Source organism: Zootermopsis nevadensis, unplaced genomic scaffold (assembly GCF_977971745.1).
Source record: "Zootermopsis nevadensis isolate Lab colony 2312 unplaced genomic scaffold, Znev_1.0 Znev_ptg000028l, whole genome shotgun sequence".
Lineage (NCBI taxonomy): Eukaryota > Metazoa > Arthropoda > Insecta > Blattodea > Termopsidae > Zootermopsis > Zootermopsis nevadensis.
This window is the reverse complement of record NW_028259160.1, coordinates 17,205,015-17,223,661: the sequence shown is the minus strand read 5'-3', so window position 1 is coordinate 17,223,661 and position 18,647 is coordinate 17,205,015. Positions and strand designations below refer to the sequence as shown.

General features: G+C 42.5%; 2 protein-coding genes across 6 annotated transcripts; one reads left to right on the top strand and one right to left on the bottom strand.

The window, feature by feature from the left end:
• The first annotated feature begins 227 nt into the window (after nt 1–227).
• On the top strand, nt 228–2,814 carry RpS18 (ribosomal protein S18). 2 transcript variants are annotated; one of them, XM_022057737.1, is made up of 5 exons: nt 228–336; nt 1,208–1,393; nt 1,854–1,955; nt 2,415–2,506; nt 2,707–2,814. In XM_022057737.1, the coding sequence occupies exons 1-5, from the start codon at nt 334–336 to the stop codon at nt 2,780–2,782; spliced, it is 459 nt and encodes a 152-aa protein (XP_021913429.1). In that variant the 5' UTR covers nt 228–333; the 3' UTR covers nt 2,783–2,814. The 2 variants fall into 2 exon arrangements, with proteins under 2 accessions (XP_021913429.1, XP_021913432.1); XM_022057740.2 differs by lacking the exon at nt 228–336 and adding an exon at nt 400–423.
• atk (artichoke) lies at nt 2,797–16,207 on the bottom strand. 4 transcript variants are annotated; one of them, XM_087356880.1, is made up of 9 exons: nt 15,835–16,207; nt 15,282–15,394; nt 11,378–11,536; nt 10,125–11,292; nt 8,595–9,295; nt 7,772–8,363; nt 7,229–7,559; nt 5,549–6,679; nt 2,797–4,566 (listed from the first exon to the last, which is right to left on the bottom strand). In XM_087356880.1, the coding sequence occupies exons 3-9, from the start codon at nt 11,512–11,514 to the stop codon at nt 4,142–4,144; spliced, it is 4,485 nt and encodes a 1,494-aa protein (XP_087213006.1). In that variant the 5' UTR covers nt 11,515–11,536; nt 15,282–15,394; nt 15,835–16,207; the 3' UTR covers nt 2,797–4,141. The 4 variants fall into 4 exon arrangements, with proteins under 4 accessions (XP_087213006.1, XP_087213005.1, XP_087213007.1 ...); XM_087356879.1 differs by lacking the exon at nt 15,282–15,394; XM_087356881.1 differs by lacking the exon at nt 15,835–16,207 and having other exon boundaries at nt 15,282–15,421.
• Nucleotides 16,208–18,647: the final 2,440 nt, after the last annotated feature.

The following is an 18,647-nucleotide window of genomic DNA, read 5'->3' as shown; positions in this document are numbered from 1 at the left end:
TGAGGTACTACTGATTATTTCAAGTACTCTGTACTAACATGTAACATGGTTTTTGTAATATCATTAAGATTTTTACATTCCTTTATTTTTAAATATTAAAAATATCAAAACTTTATTTTTTGTCCATGCATTTCCACATTTGTCCAAATCATTAGTATTATTCACATTTAGGTTTGCGTGTAAAATTAAGTCAGAGGTAATAGCAACTGTGCTGCCATCTTTTGCAGGAAACGCTTTCATCATCAAACATCTTTGGTTTATAGTTTATCTCTGCTCGAGACTTGTCTACATCCTTTGGGAACGTGGAAGTGATTGAGGTGTAGGCTAAGGAAAATGGTGAGAATTCTATTTGATAGTAATGCAGGTTTATCCGTAGAATCCTGATCTGTGGTACAATCTATACGTATAGTTTATTGGTAGAAGGTAATCTCGTGGCAGATGAGATTATTTTGAGGCGTAATTAACTTCTTTTGAGGTTAACATGCGATGTTTTATAATGCTTAAGTTACATAACCTTAACTGCTTTTAACGTTGCACGTGTCTTTTATACACATTAATAGTACTATTTGTGGGTGTTATAAAATGTTTTATCCCAGAGTTTTGGGGTGTTTGGTTACGAGGTTATTGTGTGTGTAGTTCACAAAATTTTATAAGTCCTCAGATGTAACACCTACATACATCATGCATCTTTGTTGTGTTCGTACTTAAAATAGTCTGTATTAATCCTAAATGTTTTGGCTTTCAGGGATCCTTGGGGCAAACAATTGAATGCCCCACTAATTTGCATGTTTTACTTGTTCCCATCACTGTTTTGTTTATGTATGTACATCCTTTTTTATCTTTTCCTAGTTATTGCTTTACATAGCGTGGAATTGTTTCTTTTGTTGCATGATCCCTGTTTCCTATTGGTTTCTTTTGTATCTTTTTGGTTTGCCAGACCTCATAAGCCCAAGTTGCATCAGGTAACTAATTCATAAATGTGTAGTCACTTTTGTACAATTTTTTCAGAACATTTTGCCAGCAATATAAGTGATTCCATCCACATATAATAATTATAATATTAATAATAAATGACGGACAAATAAGTGAAACAACCAGTTATGTGCCTTCATTTATATTTATGTGTGTGTGTGTGACTCTTTGCTTGCTTGTCTGAAATAAGATCTATAGAATGCAAGTAAATTCTGTCCGTAATGGCCTTTTTCAGTCGCTAGTGATACCAGACAAATTTCAGCACATTCTTCGTGTCATGGGCACGAACATTGATGGCAAGAGGAAGGTGATGTTTGCCATGACAGCAATCAAAGGTGTTGGTCGCCGATATGCAAACATAGTGCTGAAAAAAGCAGACATTGATTTGGACAAGAGAGCTGGAGAGTGCACAGATGAGGAGGTGAGTTCCCGCGCTTTGTAGCCTGCGGTACTGACCAAAGTAATCGTGGTCAGAAACTATTCCGACACACGTATTTAAGCTTTCTGTATTTGTGTTAAAAGAGCAGGGTAAGTTTCGGGGAAGCTTGTACTTCGGTTGTATGAACACTTTCAGAACTTGTTCAATTATGGAAGTAAGTGCTGATTATTCAGAAAATCATACACTGATGATAAATTCACCGTGTGTGTAAAAATGAAGAATTATTGGCTGTTAAAGCATGCAATACATTTACCACTTGGCTATGAAGGGTTAGGGCTTCCCATCGCTGCAAAGAAAAAAATTCAGAGATGTTTTGTGTACTTTTGCATCACTGTCTTACTACATGACAGTACTTGATGAGCTGATTATGGTGATGTGAGATTTTCCTGCCGTATTTTGTTCCGGTGTCTGTTGTCACAGCCTAGTTGATTTCCTTTTGCAGGTTGAGAAGATTGTAACAATCATGTCAAATCCTCGTCAATACAAGATTCCAGATTGGTTCCTTAACAGACAGAAGGACATTGTGGATGGAAAATACTCCCAGGTATTCAATGTTTTTTTTATATTGTCATTTTGGTGAATATTTTTTTATTTTATAACCAATTAAACTATAGAATTTACAAAAATTACTGGTTTGTTGTCAGCAACTATCACTTGTGAAGTTTTTATGTGCGAAGATGACCGTTGGTGCCGAAGACTACGAGGTCATGTCTTGTATTCATTCGTCAAGTTATACCTTGTCTGTTTGTCATTGCATTCGCACCTCAGTATCTGGATAATGGTAACGCTTCAGTTGGCGACAGTTTGCACAGTAAACGGCTCTCGTACCGTCAACGTGCGAGCAGCTGGTAGCCTGTGCTACATTAATTGCATTCAGATTATGGAACTTCTGTCTCTGATAGAGAGTTTATGATTTGTGTGCTACATTTTGCTTTGCGAATTGATTACGGTGATATTTTGGTTTGGTATATTTGTGCCCGTAACACGCCGACGTTGTTCCCAGCTCACGTCCAGTTACTTGGATAGCAAACTCCGTGAAGACCTGGAGAGACTGAAGAAGATACGCGCTCACCGTGGTATGAGGCATTATTGGGGGTGAGTCACTAGACGTCCCAGGATTTTAGCGTATTTCGTATTGGTTTTTACTTATCTTGAGATTGATATTCATTAAAGGAAATGCATGTTGATAGACGTAGATGAATCCAAGAATATAAAAATTCTAGTAACTTTTTCATTCGCTCTGCATGGATGATTGTGGGGATTTGTCTGTCATGACAGTTCTTGTTGTGTTATAGCCTGCGAGTCCGTGGACAACACACGAAGACGACAGGAAGACGTGGAAGAACTGTTGGTGTATCCAAGAAGAAATAAAAATTCATGTTCAATAAATTATTGAAAAAGTGCGTTTAGCTTGTTTATTTCACTTAATTTTTTGACCACTACATCAAGGTTATTGTGGTTGAGCTCATACGTCATTATGTCCCTGCCTAGCGTGTGCAAAATTGTAATTTTGCCGTTTTCTCACTGCTTATGTATCGCAACAAATGGATTGTACATGTTTCGTAATCAGGGCGATGGTGGTGGAGGAAAGTGCCTCTGAAATGTCTGAAAACTTTTACCAGACGACATGGCGCAACATCCCAGAAGACAGTCAGTTATCTTCATCCTTGGTGCCATGAGAACCTGAAATCTCACAAATTTTTGAGTCGTTTAAAAGCAGGAAATTTATAGAAGTTAGTCGAAAGACTACCAGCTGCTCAAAGATTCTGCCTCGTGGCATTTTGTTGTTTGGTAGGTGTGACATATTGTTCCTTGGTCCAGTGATTTATGAATCCTATGCTCGTGTACCTTAGTCCGTGATAATATTAAACTTTTAATCCTCGTAACATAGCACAGTGTAGTGAAATTAAATAGTCCTCGTACAAAGATTTAATTTAAATACCCGGAAGATGCTAGAGTGCTTGCGTCACACAAGAATGTGTTGACCCTTCAAAGCCAAACCTGAAACATTCTGCCTCAAGGAAAGCGACACGACTCTAAGACAGCGATTAACTACTTATTGCTGTTTTAAGTCGAGGAAATAGTCGCTGTTTACGTTGAGAAACGCGAAGCTCGTATATACAGAGTATGCCGAGTTGTTGATTGTTAAAGCAGGTGGTACATATACTTACCACTGGGCTTCAAAGCATTAAATGGAATGGGCTTGAGCTTCGTTGCATGCTACACTTAATGTACTAAAACAGTAATGTCTAAAGTTTGATGTAGTTTATAACAAATCTGTATTGAGGTATTGCCCCAGTCTGGAGCTATCGAGAAAAACCACAAGAGCGCTTAGCACGGCTGTGCCAAGTTTCATATGGTACATCTTATGAAATAAGACATACTCTCAAAGTCCTTTCCGTAAATTGTTCGTTTCCGTAAGCCTGTTTACAGTAAATACATTTAATCAAAACACATTTGTGTTTCCTGTGTTCTGTTTATTTCGTTGATTGCTCACCGAATTCATGAGAAGTTTTGGCACTTGTAACGTGTACGTGCCATTTTTTTAGACCCGATCACCTGTTCCAGCTGTCCCAAATTATAGTGCACCGTTAAAATATGCTGATAAGTGCTTTAAGCAACCAGTGCTGATGCTTTGACCCGAGTTTGAACACCAACCCAAGCAGGTTAAATGCCCATGAGACCTAAAGTAATGTGTGTAGAGCCGATGGAGCGCCAGTAAGTGATATCCTAAAACAGAGGTCGCAATATTACCATTATTACCAGTGGGAATAATGGCACGTCTGTGCGCGACTTTTCACCGCTTCGCACTGTCTTCCCGGGCCCTACGTATGGCTCGAGGTTTGTTTTGTTGTAGTTTTGAAAGTACCAGTCCATAGAAGAGTTTACAGTGGTGCCGGGCGAAAGCGGAGAATGGGACTTGGTGGTACTTGGTTCAGTTCGTCTCAGGTATTCTTCTGTCGGTGGTGGAGGTGACGTTGAGGATGACACTTTAGTGATGGTCGGACGTCCTCCTGGTCCACGGAACTGAGGTTGATGACCCCCGGGAATCAGTAGCGCAGACAGTGACGAGGGTGAGTCTTGGTTCCCTGATATCATTCCCCACAAGTCGCCAAGTAGCATTGGGTTTGACGTCTGCGTTGACTGTTGGGTCTCTGTAATGTTTGGTATAGCACAGTTACTTGTAAAAGATTTGATTTTGTCATCCTAAAGACAAAGTGTGTACTCCAGTGTGGAGTACACAGAATTTTGAAGTACTGCAGTTCTGTATCTTTATTTGTCTTATTAATTCAGTGCAAATGTATTTTTGTGGTCAGGCAACTCGGAATAAGTATCGACTCTGAACACGACTGCCAAAAACTGTAATGTCGACTGAAGAAAATTCAGATCAGCGTGATGAAAAATACGAATTGAGCGATATAACAAATTTTTTTTTCAGCGAATGGATTAATCATTTTGTGTAAAATTTTGTATAGTCCTCGAGCAACGACTTGCATTGTGACTATTTGTTTTTAGTTTCTTGGAATTGCGTGCTGTAAAAACGTTTGTAGATTACATAGTAATTTAGCCACATTATTTTCTGAGCATTCCGGTTAAGGGTTAAACTAATTTACAATTTGCTGTAATTCACACCATCTTAATTAATTCCAGAAAAGTGTGAAGAAAGTGATCATCGTGTCTTGAGATTCTGGTATGCGCAAGCATGAAAGACAAAATAGTTTCATACAACTTACTTAACCCTTAATTTTGAAGGATTTTCTGCTACAGATGAAACCATAAGAGCACGGTCAACCATTGCAACATCGGTATAAATAATTATACTGTGCAATAAAAATATTGTGTATTCTTATTAATCAACTTCAGATGCAGTGAATTTTAAGAAAGAACCTGAAATTGGTATTGACATCAGATTAAGAAGGACGTGGGCCTAGGGGTGAATTTTTTAAAATGTAATTTGTGGAAATTTTTAATCGAAAAGGGGTTTCATATCAAAATGGATAAGAAGTATATTTTTGGCTAATGTGAAATGATGGTGTGTGTGTGAAAAAATTGTTCTGGGAGAGAAAATTCTTGATTTTGAACCAGTTCTCATAATTGTTCTATATTCTCATGTCAAACTGAAAAAATCGTCCTCACCTTCTATAGTACGGGTTTCATTTTCAGGAGGGGATGGTGTCTGAAGCCAGTCAATAAATCCCCACCCTTCTCCATCACTTTCTTCATGACTTGTGTTCCTTTGTCCTTTGTGTTGTTGAAAATGAGATAAAAAAATTGTGTTCTCTTCTGTTGGCTTCGTTGCTGCTTCAATATCCAAATAATTTATCAAAGAAAATGGCGTACTTATGGCTAGAGCATGGTCTACTACATTTTCTTGAATGTCTGTCGAGTGGGAGTCATTTTGAAGAACAGATTTCTCTTTGTCTTGCCAGCTCTGGGCTGTCTGTATGTGACTGATATTCACTGAAGTGTCGTTAGTAAGCCGTAGTTCGTTGGCTTGGTCGACTGTTGATGGCGTAACTTGCGAGTTCAAGACGGGGAACGGCACGTGAGACGAGTGCGTGCGGGGATCGTCTGGTTTGGTCTTCCGTCCGTGGCTTGAAAGATCGCCGTTCCCCAATTTCGACCAGGTTGTGTAGTTGACTTGGACCTGATGCTCGGCGTCAAGATGGGCGCCATGTGATTGGTTGATGCTGTTCTGTCTGATGTTGGGGTCAGCAATGGGAACGAAACCACCTGAGCCTGGTAGCATTGGCACGAAGCCTCCAGACTGGACTGGCGGAGGTAACATTTGTACTTTGCCTCGTGCACCGACGAACCGCATTCCTCCATTACTGGATTTTGCATCTGCATTTCTTCCAGATCCCCACAGCGTTCCAAGACTTAGACTGGGGAGGGGTATACCGAAGAAGGTGAAGCCGCTCGAAGCCTGAGGTGGAGTGGGGGCTTGCTGTTTCACGCCGTTTGCTCCCGACATCGTCTTGTTCTTTTCGTGGCGACTTCCAGCGTAGAAGGTGGGTGTGTCTCCAGCAATATAATGAGATGATACTCCTGTGTTCAAGGCTGAGACGGGGTCTGAACTAGAAGGTTCCACTATGAGGGGTATGTCCGTGGTCAGCATCACTGTGCTGTGGTTCTTGCTTGCAGTTGAGTTTCCTTCTTCATATTGGTACTCCACATATTCATCATAGAAGTACTCTGATTCCTCTGGTGAGGGTGCTGCAGTGCTGTCTTTCACTTCCATCCACGTTGAGAGCAGCTGAGAAGTGCCTGTAATATTACAATGTCGATTACTAAACACTAATTGTCTGGAAATGGAAGCAGTGCGAGCCGAGAGGCGACTAAAGTTTGAAGACTTTTCGCTACAATATGCTGAGGTATGAGATCTCTTCAAACTGGTCGTATTATTTTCAAACGACAAGGGAGATTCATATTGGAAAAGAGTAGTGTATCCGTTGGCTGTGAATTGGCGCTAAAAATCCTGCCTGCAGGCAGAATGTTTTAACAAAACTGCCTAATATGATAGAGGTAAGATGGTTTATTGACACTGATCATAATTCCGGATTAAGTTTGAAGTACGTATTTATATTTCAATTCATAATTTGGCAGACTTATGTCAGGAGAGTCCAAAAGGTCATACAGTGCCACCTGGTGTTACATGACGCAGTAAATTCGCAGCCTGTCCTATCTGCTGCAACATCGTAATGCAGTGGTTACCTACCATATGACACTTTGTATCTTATATAGTTGATAACGCTTAATTAAATAAACGAAGAAACATGCTGATGATCTGGTGACACTATCTCTGGTAGTGTTTACCTGAAGGTGATGATTCACATCCAACTGTAGGAGCGTCTATGTTTCTGCAGTCTTGCCGGGAGAGACGTGCCTCTTTCAGCAGAGAACCATCAGCGCAGTGTGGACCCTCTTCTGAGGACGCCTCTTTAAGCCACGCCTGAAGCCACATCATACCACAAGAGCAGGCTAACGGGTTTCCATCAATGTCCAGCACTGCAATATTGCTGCGTAGGCGTTGGAATGCTGGTTCGGCCAAGGAGGTCATCCTATTGTTTTTCAGACTGAGAACACGAAGACGCGGCATCCCGTTGAAAGGGGATCCTTGAATTGTGCATATGTTGTTGTTATCCATCTGCAATGTGACCGATGGTTTGCTGATGAGCGATACCAGATTTAATTTATTAAATAATAAAATAATTAGTTTTTCAACATTAATTTGATATTTATCAATTAGGAATAGCCGATTTGTGGTTGCAGGCTGGACATCATGTCTGACCCTGCTTAAGCTGTGACATGGCTGATAAATGTTCAACCACGAATTACGTCTCCCAGATATTTACTTACCTTGAGCTCTACCAGCCACTCCATGCCTTCCAAACTGCCACTCCCCACTCTGGCCACTTGGTTGTGACTGACATCCAGTACTTCCAGGGACTTCAGTCCCTTCAGTCCAGCATGGTTCAGTCCAGTCAGTTGGTTATAGCTGAGGTTTAGAAGCAGCAGTTGGGGCACGACACTGAACGCGTCGCTCGCTAACTTTGTCAGTTGGTTTTCTTGCAGTTCGGCACTCTGGAGTTGAGGCAGGTCAGTGAAGGCAGCGCTGGGGACGGTGACGAGTCTGTTGCGTCCGAGGCGGACCGCTTTCAGCTGCGGCAGAGACCTGACCGCGTTTGTTTCCATGGTTACGAGTTCATTGCTGTCCAAATCCAGGAGTTCTAGGTCTGGTAGACCGCGGAATGCATCCACCTGCAGTTGTTGCAATTTGTTCCTGGCAAGCCTAAGCTCAGAAAGTGATTTCATGCCTCCGAGGGCAGAGGGATTCAGTGTCTTGAGGCGGTTGTTGGCAAGGTCCAGCAGCTGCAGGGTGGACAGACCTTGCAGTGCTTCAGGAAGTTCAGTCAGAGCATTGTGGGATGCATCCAGCTCCTGTAGTTCCCTACAACATTACGTACAATACCTATTAAAATGTGTTACGTAGACCTAAAAGGTCTTTTGGAGTATTGTCAGAACTCTTAACGTGTATTGGCATGTGTGCAGTCTGGCTAGCCGTGAATCATGGTAGTATACTGCTAAACCATTAAACGCTGGTCCATAACATGATTTCTTAAATGTTGCCGAGGTAATTTTTGCTGGTCTCTGTATGTGGTAAGTATGAGCTAAGTTGTACCTGTTGCTGGACAATGCATTTGGTTCAATGCTGTTCAGTTGGTTATGGCTGAGGTCTAGGTGTGTCAGGCGAACGTTGTCCTGCAGGTGCCGGTTCCCTAGCTGCTCCAGACGGTTTCCGTGCAAATTCAGTTGTTTGAGTCGTTGAACGTCTCTTAAACATCTGTCGTTTATGCTCAGTAGGCGATTTTCATGTAGGTCCAGTACTTCCAAGCTGGCCAGCCCACTCAGCGATCCTTCCTCGAGTGTCTGAAGAGCATTCTCCCCCAGATGCAACCACCGCAACTGGACCAAAGCACTCATAGATCCAGGGACAATATGCTGGATGCCATTTCCGGTGAGATCTAAGAGCCGCAGCGCAGGCAAGGCAAGTCTTGGAGTGAGAGGTAGGGCCGTCAGTTGATTTCTGGGCGCGTACAGGTATTCCAAACCGCGTGGCAGTGCCATGTTGAGGTCCCGCAGTCTGTTCAAACCCACGTCTAATTCATACAGGCCTAGCAGGTCCCGGAAAGTAGCCGGATGGATACTTGAGAGTGCGTTCCTTGACAGGTTCACATGTTCCAGAGCGTGGGTGGTAAGGAATGCATCGGGGGCCACCACTTCTAGAGCATTGCCGCTCATATCGAGTCGTCGCAGTGAAGGAAGGTTTGCAAGCAAGCGAGGGTCTAGCCGCCGGAAGTAGTTGTATGCTAGATCCAGTCCCTGCCACAGTGCCATAAAATTACAGTTTAAAGTAGACAGTCATGGGACAATTAGATTATGACATTCAGGATGCTAGATCATTCCTACCTTCAGGTGAAAAAAGCACTTAATTTAGGTGAGCCTGGAGTATTCTGACATGACAGGTATAGGCTCATGTGACATCTTTTTATTCAACTTGTTGACACGCGTTCATTCAGAAATTGCTGTTCAAACATCAACAGACTTTCTGTACCACAGTTCTCAAAAAGAAATTTCCTACCTTGTATGGAACCCAAGTGATCATTGTCATGTCCACAACCACCTGTGTCCAGTCTGCTCCCTCCAACCTTGTTTTTCTAAGCTTAATTTTAATATTATCCTCCATCTACATCTAGGTTTTCTAAGTGTTCTCTTCCTTTCAGGATTTCCATACAAAACATATGCATCTCTCATCCATCTCTACATTCCCCACCCATGTCATCTTCCTTAATTTGATCATCCTAATTATATTTTCTAAACAGTAAAAATTACGGAGCTTATCATCATAAGACATTTTCCACTTCATTTTTCTCAGGTCCAGATTTTCTGGTCACTGCCCCAGCGTTCTCAAGCAATGTCAGCCAGCGTTTGTCCCCTAACGTGAGCTTCACTGAAAAATAATTTGTCTTGAAATCTTAACGGAACACAATTCAAGAGTAACCTGATCTGTTGGCACATCCACAAATGTTGTGCCGTGACTGTGCACTGCATTATCTTTACTGCTGAGTAACTACACCCCTTCCTACCCTAGCTACATACCCAGCCCATCGTAGCTTCTATGCTTCCATTGCCTTAACAAATCCTGGTGTACCTTGAGGGCGGGTAGGTTCCAGAACGGGCCGTCAGAGGAACTAGAGAGGGAGTTATTTCGCAGGCGCAGTTCGCGTAGGGCCGGCATGGCTGAGAAGGCTTCTCGCTGGATATGCTGTACCCTGTTGTGGTCCAGATGCAGCCTCTCCAGGGTGGGGTGCCCTCGCAGTGCCCCAAATGGCACTTCCTGGATGTAGTTGTGGCTGAGGTCCAGATAGCGCAATCGAGGGAGAGCATCCAGCAAGGTTCGAACCTCGGCCACGTGGTCAATCACGTTTGAAGTGAGCCACAGCTCTTCCAGGGTTCCTGACTGCTGACGAAATGATTCCGGGTGTATCCGCCGGACGTGGTTGCTACTCAGGTCAAGCCTGCGGAGGGCCGGCAGCCGGTCGAAAGCTCCACGCTGCAGCTCTGCTATTCTGTTGCCTGCCAGGGTCAGCTCTTGCAGAGACGGCAGGTCCACGAAGGACGCCTCGCCCAGGGCGTCAAACTGATTGTCGTCCAACCGCACGACTGCGAGGGCCGACAGCTCGCGGGCCGCGCGTCCCACCATGCCCGCGTCAGTCAGCCGGTTGCCCACAAAAGAGAGTTCCTTCAGGGCGGGAAGGGCAGACAGGGCCCGGGGGTGCACCCAAGCGAGCCCGCAGTGAGACACGTTGAGTGTGTGGAGTCTGGGAAGGTCTTGCAGGAAGCCGCCCTCCAGTCGAGTGAGGTACGGGCTAAATGTGACGTGCAATTGTTCAAGGTCACCCAGCGCTTTGAACCCGTGAGGAGATAGTTCTATCAGGGCGGGCGACTCAATGTGTACGTAGCGCAGGCGAGGAATACCAGAGAAACGCGGTAACCGTTTGATGGCCCCACCCTGCAGGGTGATGGCTTCGAGACCGCGAAGCTGCTCCAGGCTGTCGGCGGGAAGGCTCCGCAGACGCGGCTCCACCACGAACACCTCGAGCAACGTGTCCTCCAGGCCAGCCAACCAACTGGCCGCGACCCGTTCCAGCCCGTTGTCCCGCAGCATTAGGCGAACCACGCGGAGGGCAGAGAAGGTGTTGCCGGGCAACGAGGGCAGGTGGTTGTTCTCTAAGATCAGCTCGTCGACGGGCCTCGTCACGTGCGTTCCCACAGCCTGGAGACCTAGCAGCACGCGGGTAAGGTCGCTGTGGCTGCACCTGGCACAGGACGTGGCATTTTATCACGCGACGTAAGGTAAGAAATTGTCTGTGCGACAAACTGCACGGCAGTTTCTGTAATTACCAGATCTGCAACTGGTCCGAACGCATGTTACAGCGGCACGGCAAGATATCGGCTTCGGTGGGACAGGCGTCGTGTTCGTCTGTCGAGGTGACCGACGTAGCCACCATAGCCACAAGCAGGAACCAGGGACGCCACATGTTTCACGTCATCCTACAGCTTCTGCAACACGCAAAGCATTAGTACTGAGTGTGACAGCGGTAAGACGCTTAAGCCGTTTCTAGTTTCTTGGTCGCTAATTCTAAGACACTTTCAGCTACGAGGGAATACAGCGTCAGTTGTGCCAGGTTGATTGTGAGCGACGATACAGAATGGATCGGTCTAGAAATATATATTTTTTGCATCTCGAAATTTGTTCGTATGACGAGTTACTAAGCCTTAAAGTCGTGTGGTTCTTGGAGGAAACTCCACTCATTAATCTCGACAGTGAATGGACCGCCAAATCCTGCCACTACCTGGAAGCATACCCTATTCGTGAGATCAGCAAAAATCTCGTTGCCTTATCTTGAAGTTGTTCGCGCTGACGTGGAATATTGTCGGAGCGAGTGGTCTGTGACCAGGTTGCCACCTAGTACCGATCAATCGCCTATTTTAATGCGAATTTTTACGTTTTTCCGTTGCGTCATTGGCGCGATCCTATCGGAGGAAGTTGTATAACACGCTTATTGTATTTTCAAGGTGTTTTCATCGGGGGAAAGCGAAGCCTTCGTTGTCCGTGCTTCCGGCCCCAGTTTCTTTTTTGTTTCTTAGTCGTAGTTCTTGTTCTTATTGACATTTTCGATCTGTGACTTCTGACATTTTATGACGACTTCTCCTGCTGTACGCCCGGATTCAGGTTCTTAACCCTTTGAAGCCGAAGCAAAGAGAGAGAGAGAGAAGAGAGAAAGTGGGGGGAGTAGCGATAGGCACTACTGTTATAAATGGGGGAGGGGTATAAAGTTGGTTGTGGTAGTTTTAATATGTTAAAAGAATTCAGTCCGTACCGCGAAGAAAACACTACAGTTCACCATTACAAAAGATCAACTGGTTAACGCTGTTTAAGCTTTGATTAACTTCGAGTCCTGTACAGAGAGCGAGAGATAAGGATAGCAAAAGAGTAGAATTTGCAAAGAGGAAATTGGTGGGGGGAGAAGTGAGAGACACTTCGATTTAGGGGGGGGGGGCATCTTATAGTTATAAGGTCCATAGGCAATGATTTGGTACAGAAACGACGGAATTTTGAATTGTGTATTAGAAAATGCTGAGACTATTAATTTGGAAGTTTAGTACATAATTTAGACGTTTCTACTGACCGGGGAGGGGGGGGGGGGTAAATTTTGATTGATTTAAATCGGTAGGGCTGCATGAGAAGCTTGCAGTGGCAACTTGGAACTTGGGGAACCATCTCATCGTTTGCTTGAAGACAGAGGAAAACCTGCCTGTACACAGCTGAAGTTCGTCTAGTGGTTAAGAATTCAGTCCGTACCGCAAAGAAAACACAAGTCTTCGCCGTTACAAAACATCGACTGGTTGAAGATGTTTAAAGAAATAACCGCTGTTTACATTTAGAATTATACAGAATGTAGGAATGTAGGAATGTGTAGCAGGAGATGGCTTCTTCTGTGTTGTTGTTCCGTGTAGCCTGGTAGAAATTTACGACGTTTCAGAGGTTCTTGCTTCCTTCATCATCAGGGCGATGAGTAATTCGAGAGCGAGGAGTTGGTTTCGGATATACGTATATATAAATCGTTGGTAAATTCTTCCAGGCTACACGGCGGAATTTCCCACGAGACAGTAATCTTTTTCCAAACAAATGACGGAAGTACCGCGACTTCATTTGTCTTTGGATAGGAAAGTTGTCGAAAAAGAGGAATACGGTACTTGTCACTTTAAAGTCGAGTGGTAACTATATATATCACCTTTAAAATTTAGTTATTCTGAATTTTGATCGCAGAGTATTTATGAGTTTCGTCAGATTCTGCAATTACTTCCTTGAACAGCGTTAACCAGTTGATGGTTGCCATGGAGACACGAGCGAACGAATTATGTTCAGACGGGCTTCGGCGGGTTAATGATACCGGGATAGTCCACGAGTTAAAGTCATTGAAGAAAGAAAGTTCTCGAAAAACGGTACTGCTTTCATTTAGGTGATTCTTTTTCCACGGTCGACGGCAGACGAGTAATTTCGTTTCGGCCCAGAAAATGGGAAAATATGACTGTGGCGAGCTTCGAATCCTCTCTTCGAGTGTGCAGGCGACCTTACAGTATTTGGCGAGTGTTGAGATGACTGTACCGACGTTTCCTGCCTGTTACTCGTCTCCCTGAAAATGGAGGCAGTACGTTAACCAAACTACGTAGCGTCATAACCCAGAAAATCGTCGTGCGCATATATGATCAGTTGTTTTTTAGGAGTTCATTATCTGACAACGGTTTGGTTTGTCCGTCGTGTGAGTGGTATTTGAATCTTAGCAGGGGCGTTGAGAATTTTTCTCCAGAACTCGCTTTTGGCAAGGTACGAAGCCTGTTGTTCTGTTTCTTTCGAACTTCCACGAAGTTAGTCGATAAATTTCTCGCTCTTTACGGAACCCCGAATGTTTATTATCGCGTTCACAAGAATCTGCAACTGGTCCATATCCTGTGCCAGATGAATCCAGTCCTAACCTTTGCACGTCTCAGGCGGTTAGACACTGGCTTCTCGTCGGTCGGTTTGTTTTTAAAAGCACGTGATGTTATTCCTGCAACCCGAAATTTTATCTGAAACACCCTGTACACGGAGTAATTAAGATCTGTTCCAATAATTTCGTGTCTCACTTCGAGTAAAAAATGTTACAGGGTATATAACATGAATTTGAGTCCTCTCCTGTTTTAAGTTTAACAATTTGTCCACTTAATGGAATCAAAAACGTTGATTTTAATAACAGAGCAATAAACATAATCTTGGATCACCCTGTATGTATGTTCTCGGTCACACATGCACACGCACTGTCACGCTGTAGAGTCGGCTGATGACGATAGAAAGTTGAATATTATCTCTTGCAGATTTTTTAAATTCCGACAAATAGGCTGTGCTTCGTTACCATGGTAACGAAGGTGCAGGGACAGACTCCATTCAGCAAAAGAAGAACAAGTTATGTCGATTTCTTTTGCGTAATTAGACATCCCTGAAGATGGCAGAATTCGGCTGTCACGTGTAGTATGATGCGATTATTTTATTGAAATAAGTTTTTATCAGATGGTTTTAATTTTGTTTGGCTTACAAGTGTAACCGTTCTGAAGGCGGTAAAGCTGATTCCGCCAACAGAACGTTGGTAACGGTAGAGGCGTGTACAAGTGTTTTGACCTGAAGACGCGGTCCGTTCGATGCTCACCAGCCCGCAGATAATAACACTTAACAGCCAATGTTCTGTGTACGTCGCTTTTTGAAAGTCTTCCCCTATGATCTATGACTTACGAACACCTGAAGCATATATCATATAAATAACATTTAAGAATTCAGTCCGTACCGCGAAGAAAACAACTCTTCACCATTACCTAGATCAGCTGGTTAACGCTGTTTAAGCTCTGATGTTCCTCGAGTCCTGTCAAGTGGTTAAGAATTCAGTCCGTACCGCGAAGAAAACACAACTCTTCACCATTACCTAGATCAGCTGGTTAACGCTGTTTAAGCTCTGATTTTCCTCGAGTCCTGTCCAGTGGTTAAGAATTCAGTCCGTACCGTGAAGAAAACACAACTCTTCACCATTACCTAGATCAGCTGGTTAACGCTGTTTAAGCTCTGATTTTTCTCGAGTCCTGTCAAGTGGTTAAGAATTCAGTCCGTACCGCGAAGAAAACACCACACTTCTCCATTACAAGGATGAACTGGTTAACGCTGTTTAAGGAATTGATCGCTGTTTGCACTGAGAATCATTTCGAAACACGTACTTACATTGTGTTGTTAATGCAGAATTGTGTCTCCGAGTCTGATGGTAACGTTACTTCTGACATACGCGGAACACGCCGTTCCGCTCTGCGCCGTTAACAGCTGTCGCACGAACTCAGCTGAAGATGTCATCGTAACATTGGTTGGTTCCTTGATAATTTACTGTCAAGGGATTTTGGGCCTTACGTGTTTTTATTACTTTAGATTTTTCCATCATTATTGACAGGCAATTTTCTAGTATGAAAATATTACGCTTAAATGTCACAGGTCCACATCATTGTTTGCTAAAAAATTTTGGACCTTTTAAGGTCAAATTTGAACCTTTTTTTTATGAATAATTCAGACGTTTCAGAAGTAACCAGATCAAACATGATCTAAGCTTTTGTTTAGTCTTGATATTTATCTCCTGCGTTTGTCTGCACGGGATGAAAATAATGAAAATTTACGTGTTAAATCTTTTTATGCATTGTTGAATATCGAAGTAAAAAATTGTTTTTGAAACTGACAATGCCTCGACGACACTTACTTGCTTACACGGGCGATTTTGCAGAGTGCCTACCTGTCGGCTGTGGATTCCAGAGTCTTGTACGTGTTGTGATGTCTTGTTCACTTGGATTTAAGTCTCGTTCTGGCGGTGGACTGAGCGTTTCTGGCGGATGGACGGTTCACACTTGCTGAACCAGCAGTCAAACACCGTGGCGCGTAACCTACTTAAACAACAATACCTTAGCAACGAAAGTGGTTCTTTTACACTGTTGCTGTAAAGAAAGCTGGGAAAGCGAAAATCTAATATCTTTCTTTTGAACTGTCACATTTCTATCCCCAAATTGTATTATTGTTCTCCGCTCAGCGGTGGTTGACAGATTGGTGACTGCTTCGCGTTGTTATTTCCTGACAATGAACGATGAGATATTTTGTCCTGGCTTCCTGGAGACAATACCGAATTCCAGTTTAATTGTTGAAGGCAACGTTAAAGCAGCAAGAATCATAACTTTTACTAGTCGCAAATTATATCGACGAGGAATTTTCAGTCGGAAATTAAAGTCTCAAATCTTTAATTTAATATGAATTGGTTCCATAAAACAAGGATTTTTTGGCATTATGAGTAAGTAATTCTAAGATTTTTTATTTTAAAAAAAAATTACTGCACGAAAAAGTTAGTCATTCAGACAAATAATTACTTATTTAACTTCGTATATTCAATGGTAATTATACGTACCAGTTGCGTTAACATTCTGTACCTCTGCATTTTGTCTAGAGAGTATATTTATGGCTTTCGGATCAGAATTAAGAGCGATTATTTGACTTAACGGCGTTAAGAAACTGGTTCTTGTCATAGAGAGTCTGTTCTCTTTGTGACGGGGACTGAATTTTTTTACTAGTATATAAACTTGTGCTGTCTGCGCTTTTGTCACATTGAGCTAAAGGTGTTAAGTTGTTACTTCAGACGCCTTAACACAAGCTCATACAACACAATCTAACGCAGTGGTATTTTGTTCGAGTACCCCCAGATATAATTTCTCTTCAAATTTGTACCCCGAAAGTTGTTGGTGTATAATTCAAGTTTTACATATTATATAATCTACATCTAAAATTAATTAAATAAATTACATTACTGATTATTCAGTGTTTATCATAAAATAATATTTTTTAAATTTCACGTACCCCCGGGGGTGCGCGTACCCCAGGTTGAATACCACTGCTTGTTAAAAAGGTTGTCAGTGGGACCACGGTTCCGGAGAATTTGACGTAAATACGTCTATACGGAAAGGAAGTTTATATATTGGCTTTATTCTAAATATTGCCTTTATACATGCTTTACATTTGAGTAAAGTTTGATTAAGACTTTGCTTATTTAACATAAATTAGTTACGCTTAAGATGGGTCTGTGGTAGCTGAATGTAATGTAAGGTAATGTTTTATAGGTAACAAAAATGCCGAGTAAATGGATGTTCCTTAGGTAAACATTGTTGTTTATTTGTTGATAAACCATTGTTCCACTTTTTCGTTCCACTTTTTGCCGAATAACACTGACCCTAAAATATAGACGTGTTTACATCAAAAATTAAGAGTCTTGTCATTGTGCCAAATAATTATTTGTACTATATCCATCGTCTAAACATTATAAAATCATGTTTCGGCAGCTGAGTTTTGCTTTCATCATCGGGTAGAAAAAAGAACAGACGAAACGTCTTTGCCCCCTCCAGGCTTTGCTAGTTTTAAGCCTCTACACTAGCGTCATTAAAATGCGATGACAATATAATGTTTTTTGGTAATAGTTATTATACCGCTACGGTGGTCTAGCGGTTAGAACGCTGGCCTTGTAATCCTGGGGTCTCGGGTTCGATTCCCGGCGGTGCCCTAATTTATAACTTGTGTTGGGCAAGGCCGTGGTCTAGGCAACACGGAGTTTTCCTCCGTGGCATCCCAACAATTACTCCATTCACACACAGAAGAAGGCAATGGCAAACCACTTCTGGATCATCTGCCAAGAACGTATATGAACAGGTCCCAGTCCGAGAAAAGGATGGAAGGATCCTGTTCATATGGACCTGTCGTCACACAGAACACTAAATAAAATAATAATAGTTGTTATAGTAGTAGAGTTCCTGATCAGTTATCTATTTGTTGGGATAACTAGAAGGTAAGGTGAGGAATCTAAGTTCCTCACGCAGGAAGCCTGGAGGTGAATCAGCGACGTCAAATATCCAAATCCACGTAGAGTTTATTCAAAGATCAGAATGACTTTACAGCGAGCAGCAGTGACAAAATGTAACCCCTTCAGTTCAGATAGTGGTTTATATTAAGATTCAAATGAATAGTCATATTGTGGTGCTGGAGATGAGGCAACAGCTTCCAGACAGATCATGTGACCATTGGCATTTCCTGGGGTCAAATGCCATCCTTAGGTTAAGAGAGTACGAGACTTGCATCTTACTATAATTTATCTCCACAATCTGGCCTGGTTTATTTAAATGTCTATAATGAAGTGTCAGAAGAATAAACACATGATTATTAATGAGGAAGGTTCAACTTATAGAGTACAGCGCATTTTACAACAACGACAATCGAGAAATTTCTCATTGACCTGAAACCCACCATTGATAAATAAGATCTACTGTTATGACTGAACTTATTATTAATATTGTTAAAGTAATTATAGTAATCAAACATGTAGTATAAAGCACGGGATGACAACATGGATTCTGTTGAAGATGCAGCGTGATGTCACTATTGCATCCACCAGCGTTCAAAGTTCTTAGTTTACGGTTGAATAAAACAAACATGTTTCATGTTTGGATTAAACATGTGGAACAAACAATTTGGACCAATGAGAAGGTCACTAGAATGTTTACAAAAGATGCGAATTTA

Excerpts from the sequence above, each read along its gene's own strand:
- RpS18 (XM_022057737.1), top strand. Across the intron at positions 1,394-1,853 it reads GAGAGTGCACAGATGAGGAG|GTTGAGAAGATTGTAACAAT; the intron begins GTGAGTTCCCGC and ends TTCCTTTTGCAG. Across the intron at positions 2,507-2,706 it reads GGTATGAGGCATTATTGGGG|CCTGCGAGTCCGTGGACAAC; the intron begins GTGAGTCACTAG and ends GTTGTGTTATAG.
- atk (XM_087356880.1), bottom strand. The coding sequence starts at position 11,514 with ATGTGGCGTCCCTGGTTCCTGCTTGTGGCTATGGTGGCTACGTCGGTC. Across the intron at positions 8,364-8,594 it reads AATGCATTGTCCAGCAACAG|GGAACTACAGGAGCTGGATG; the intron begins GTACAACTTAGC and ends GTAATGTTGTAG. Across the intron at positions 6,680-7,228 it reads ATGTGAATCATCACCTTCAG|GCACTTCTCAGCTGCTCTCA; the intron begins GTAAACACTACC and ends GTAATATTACAG.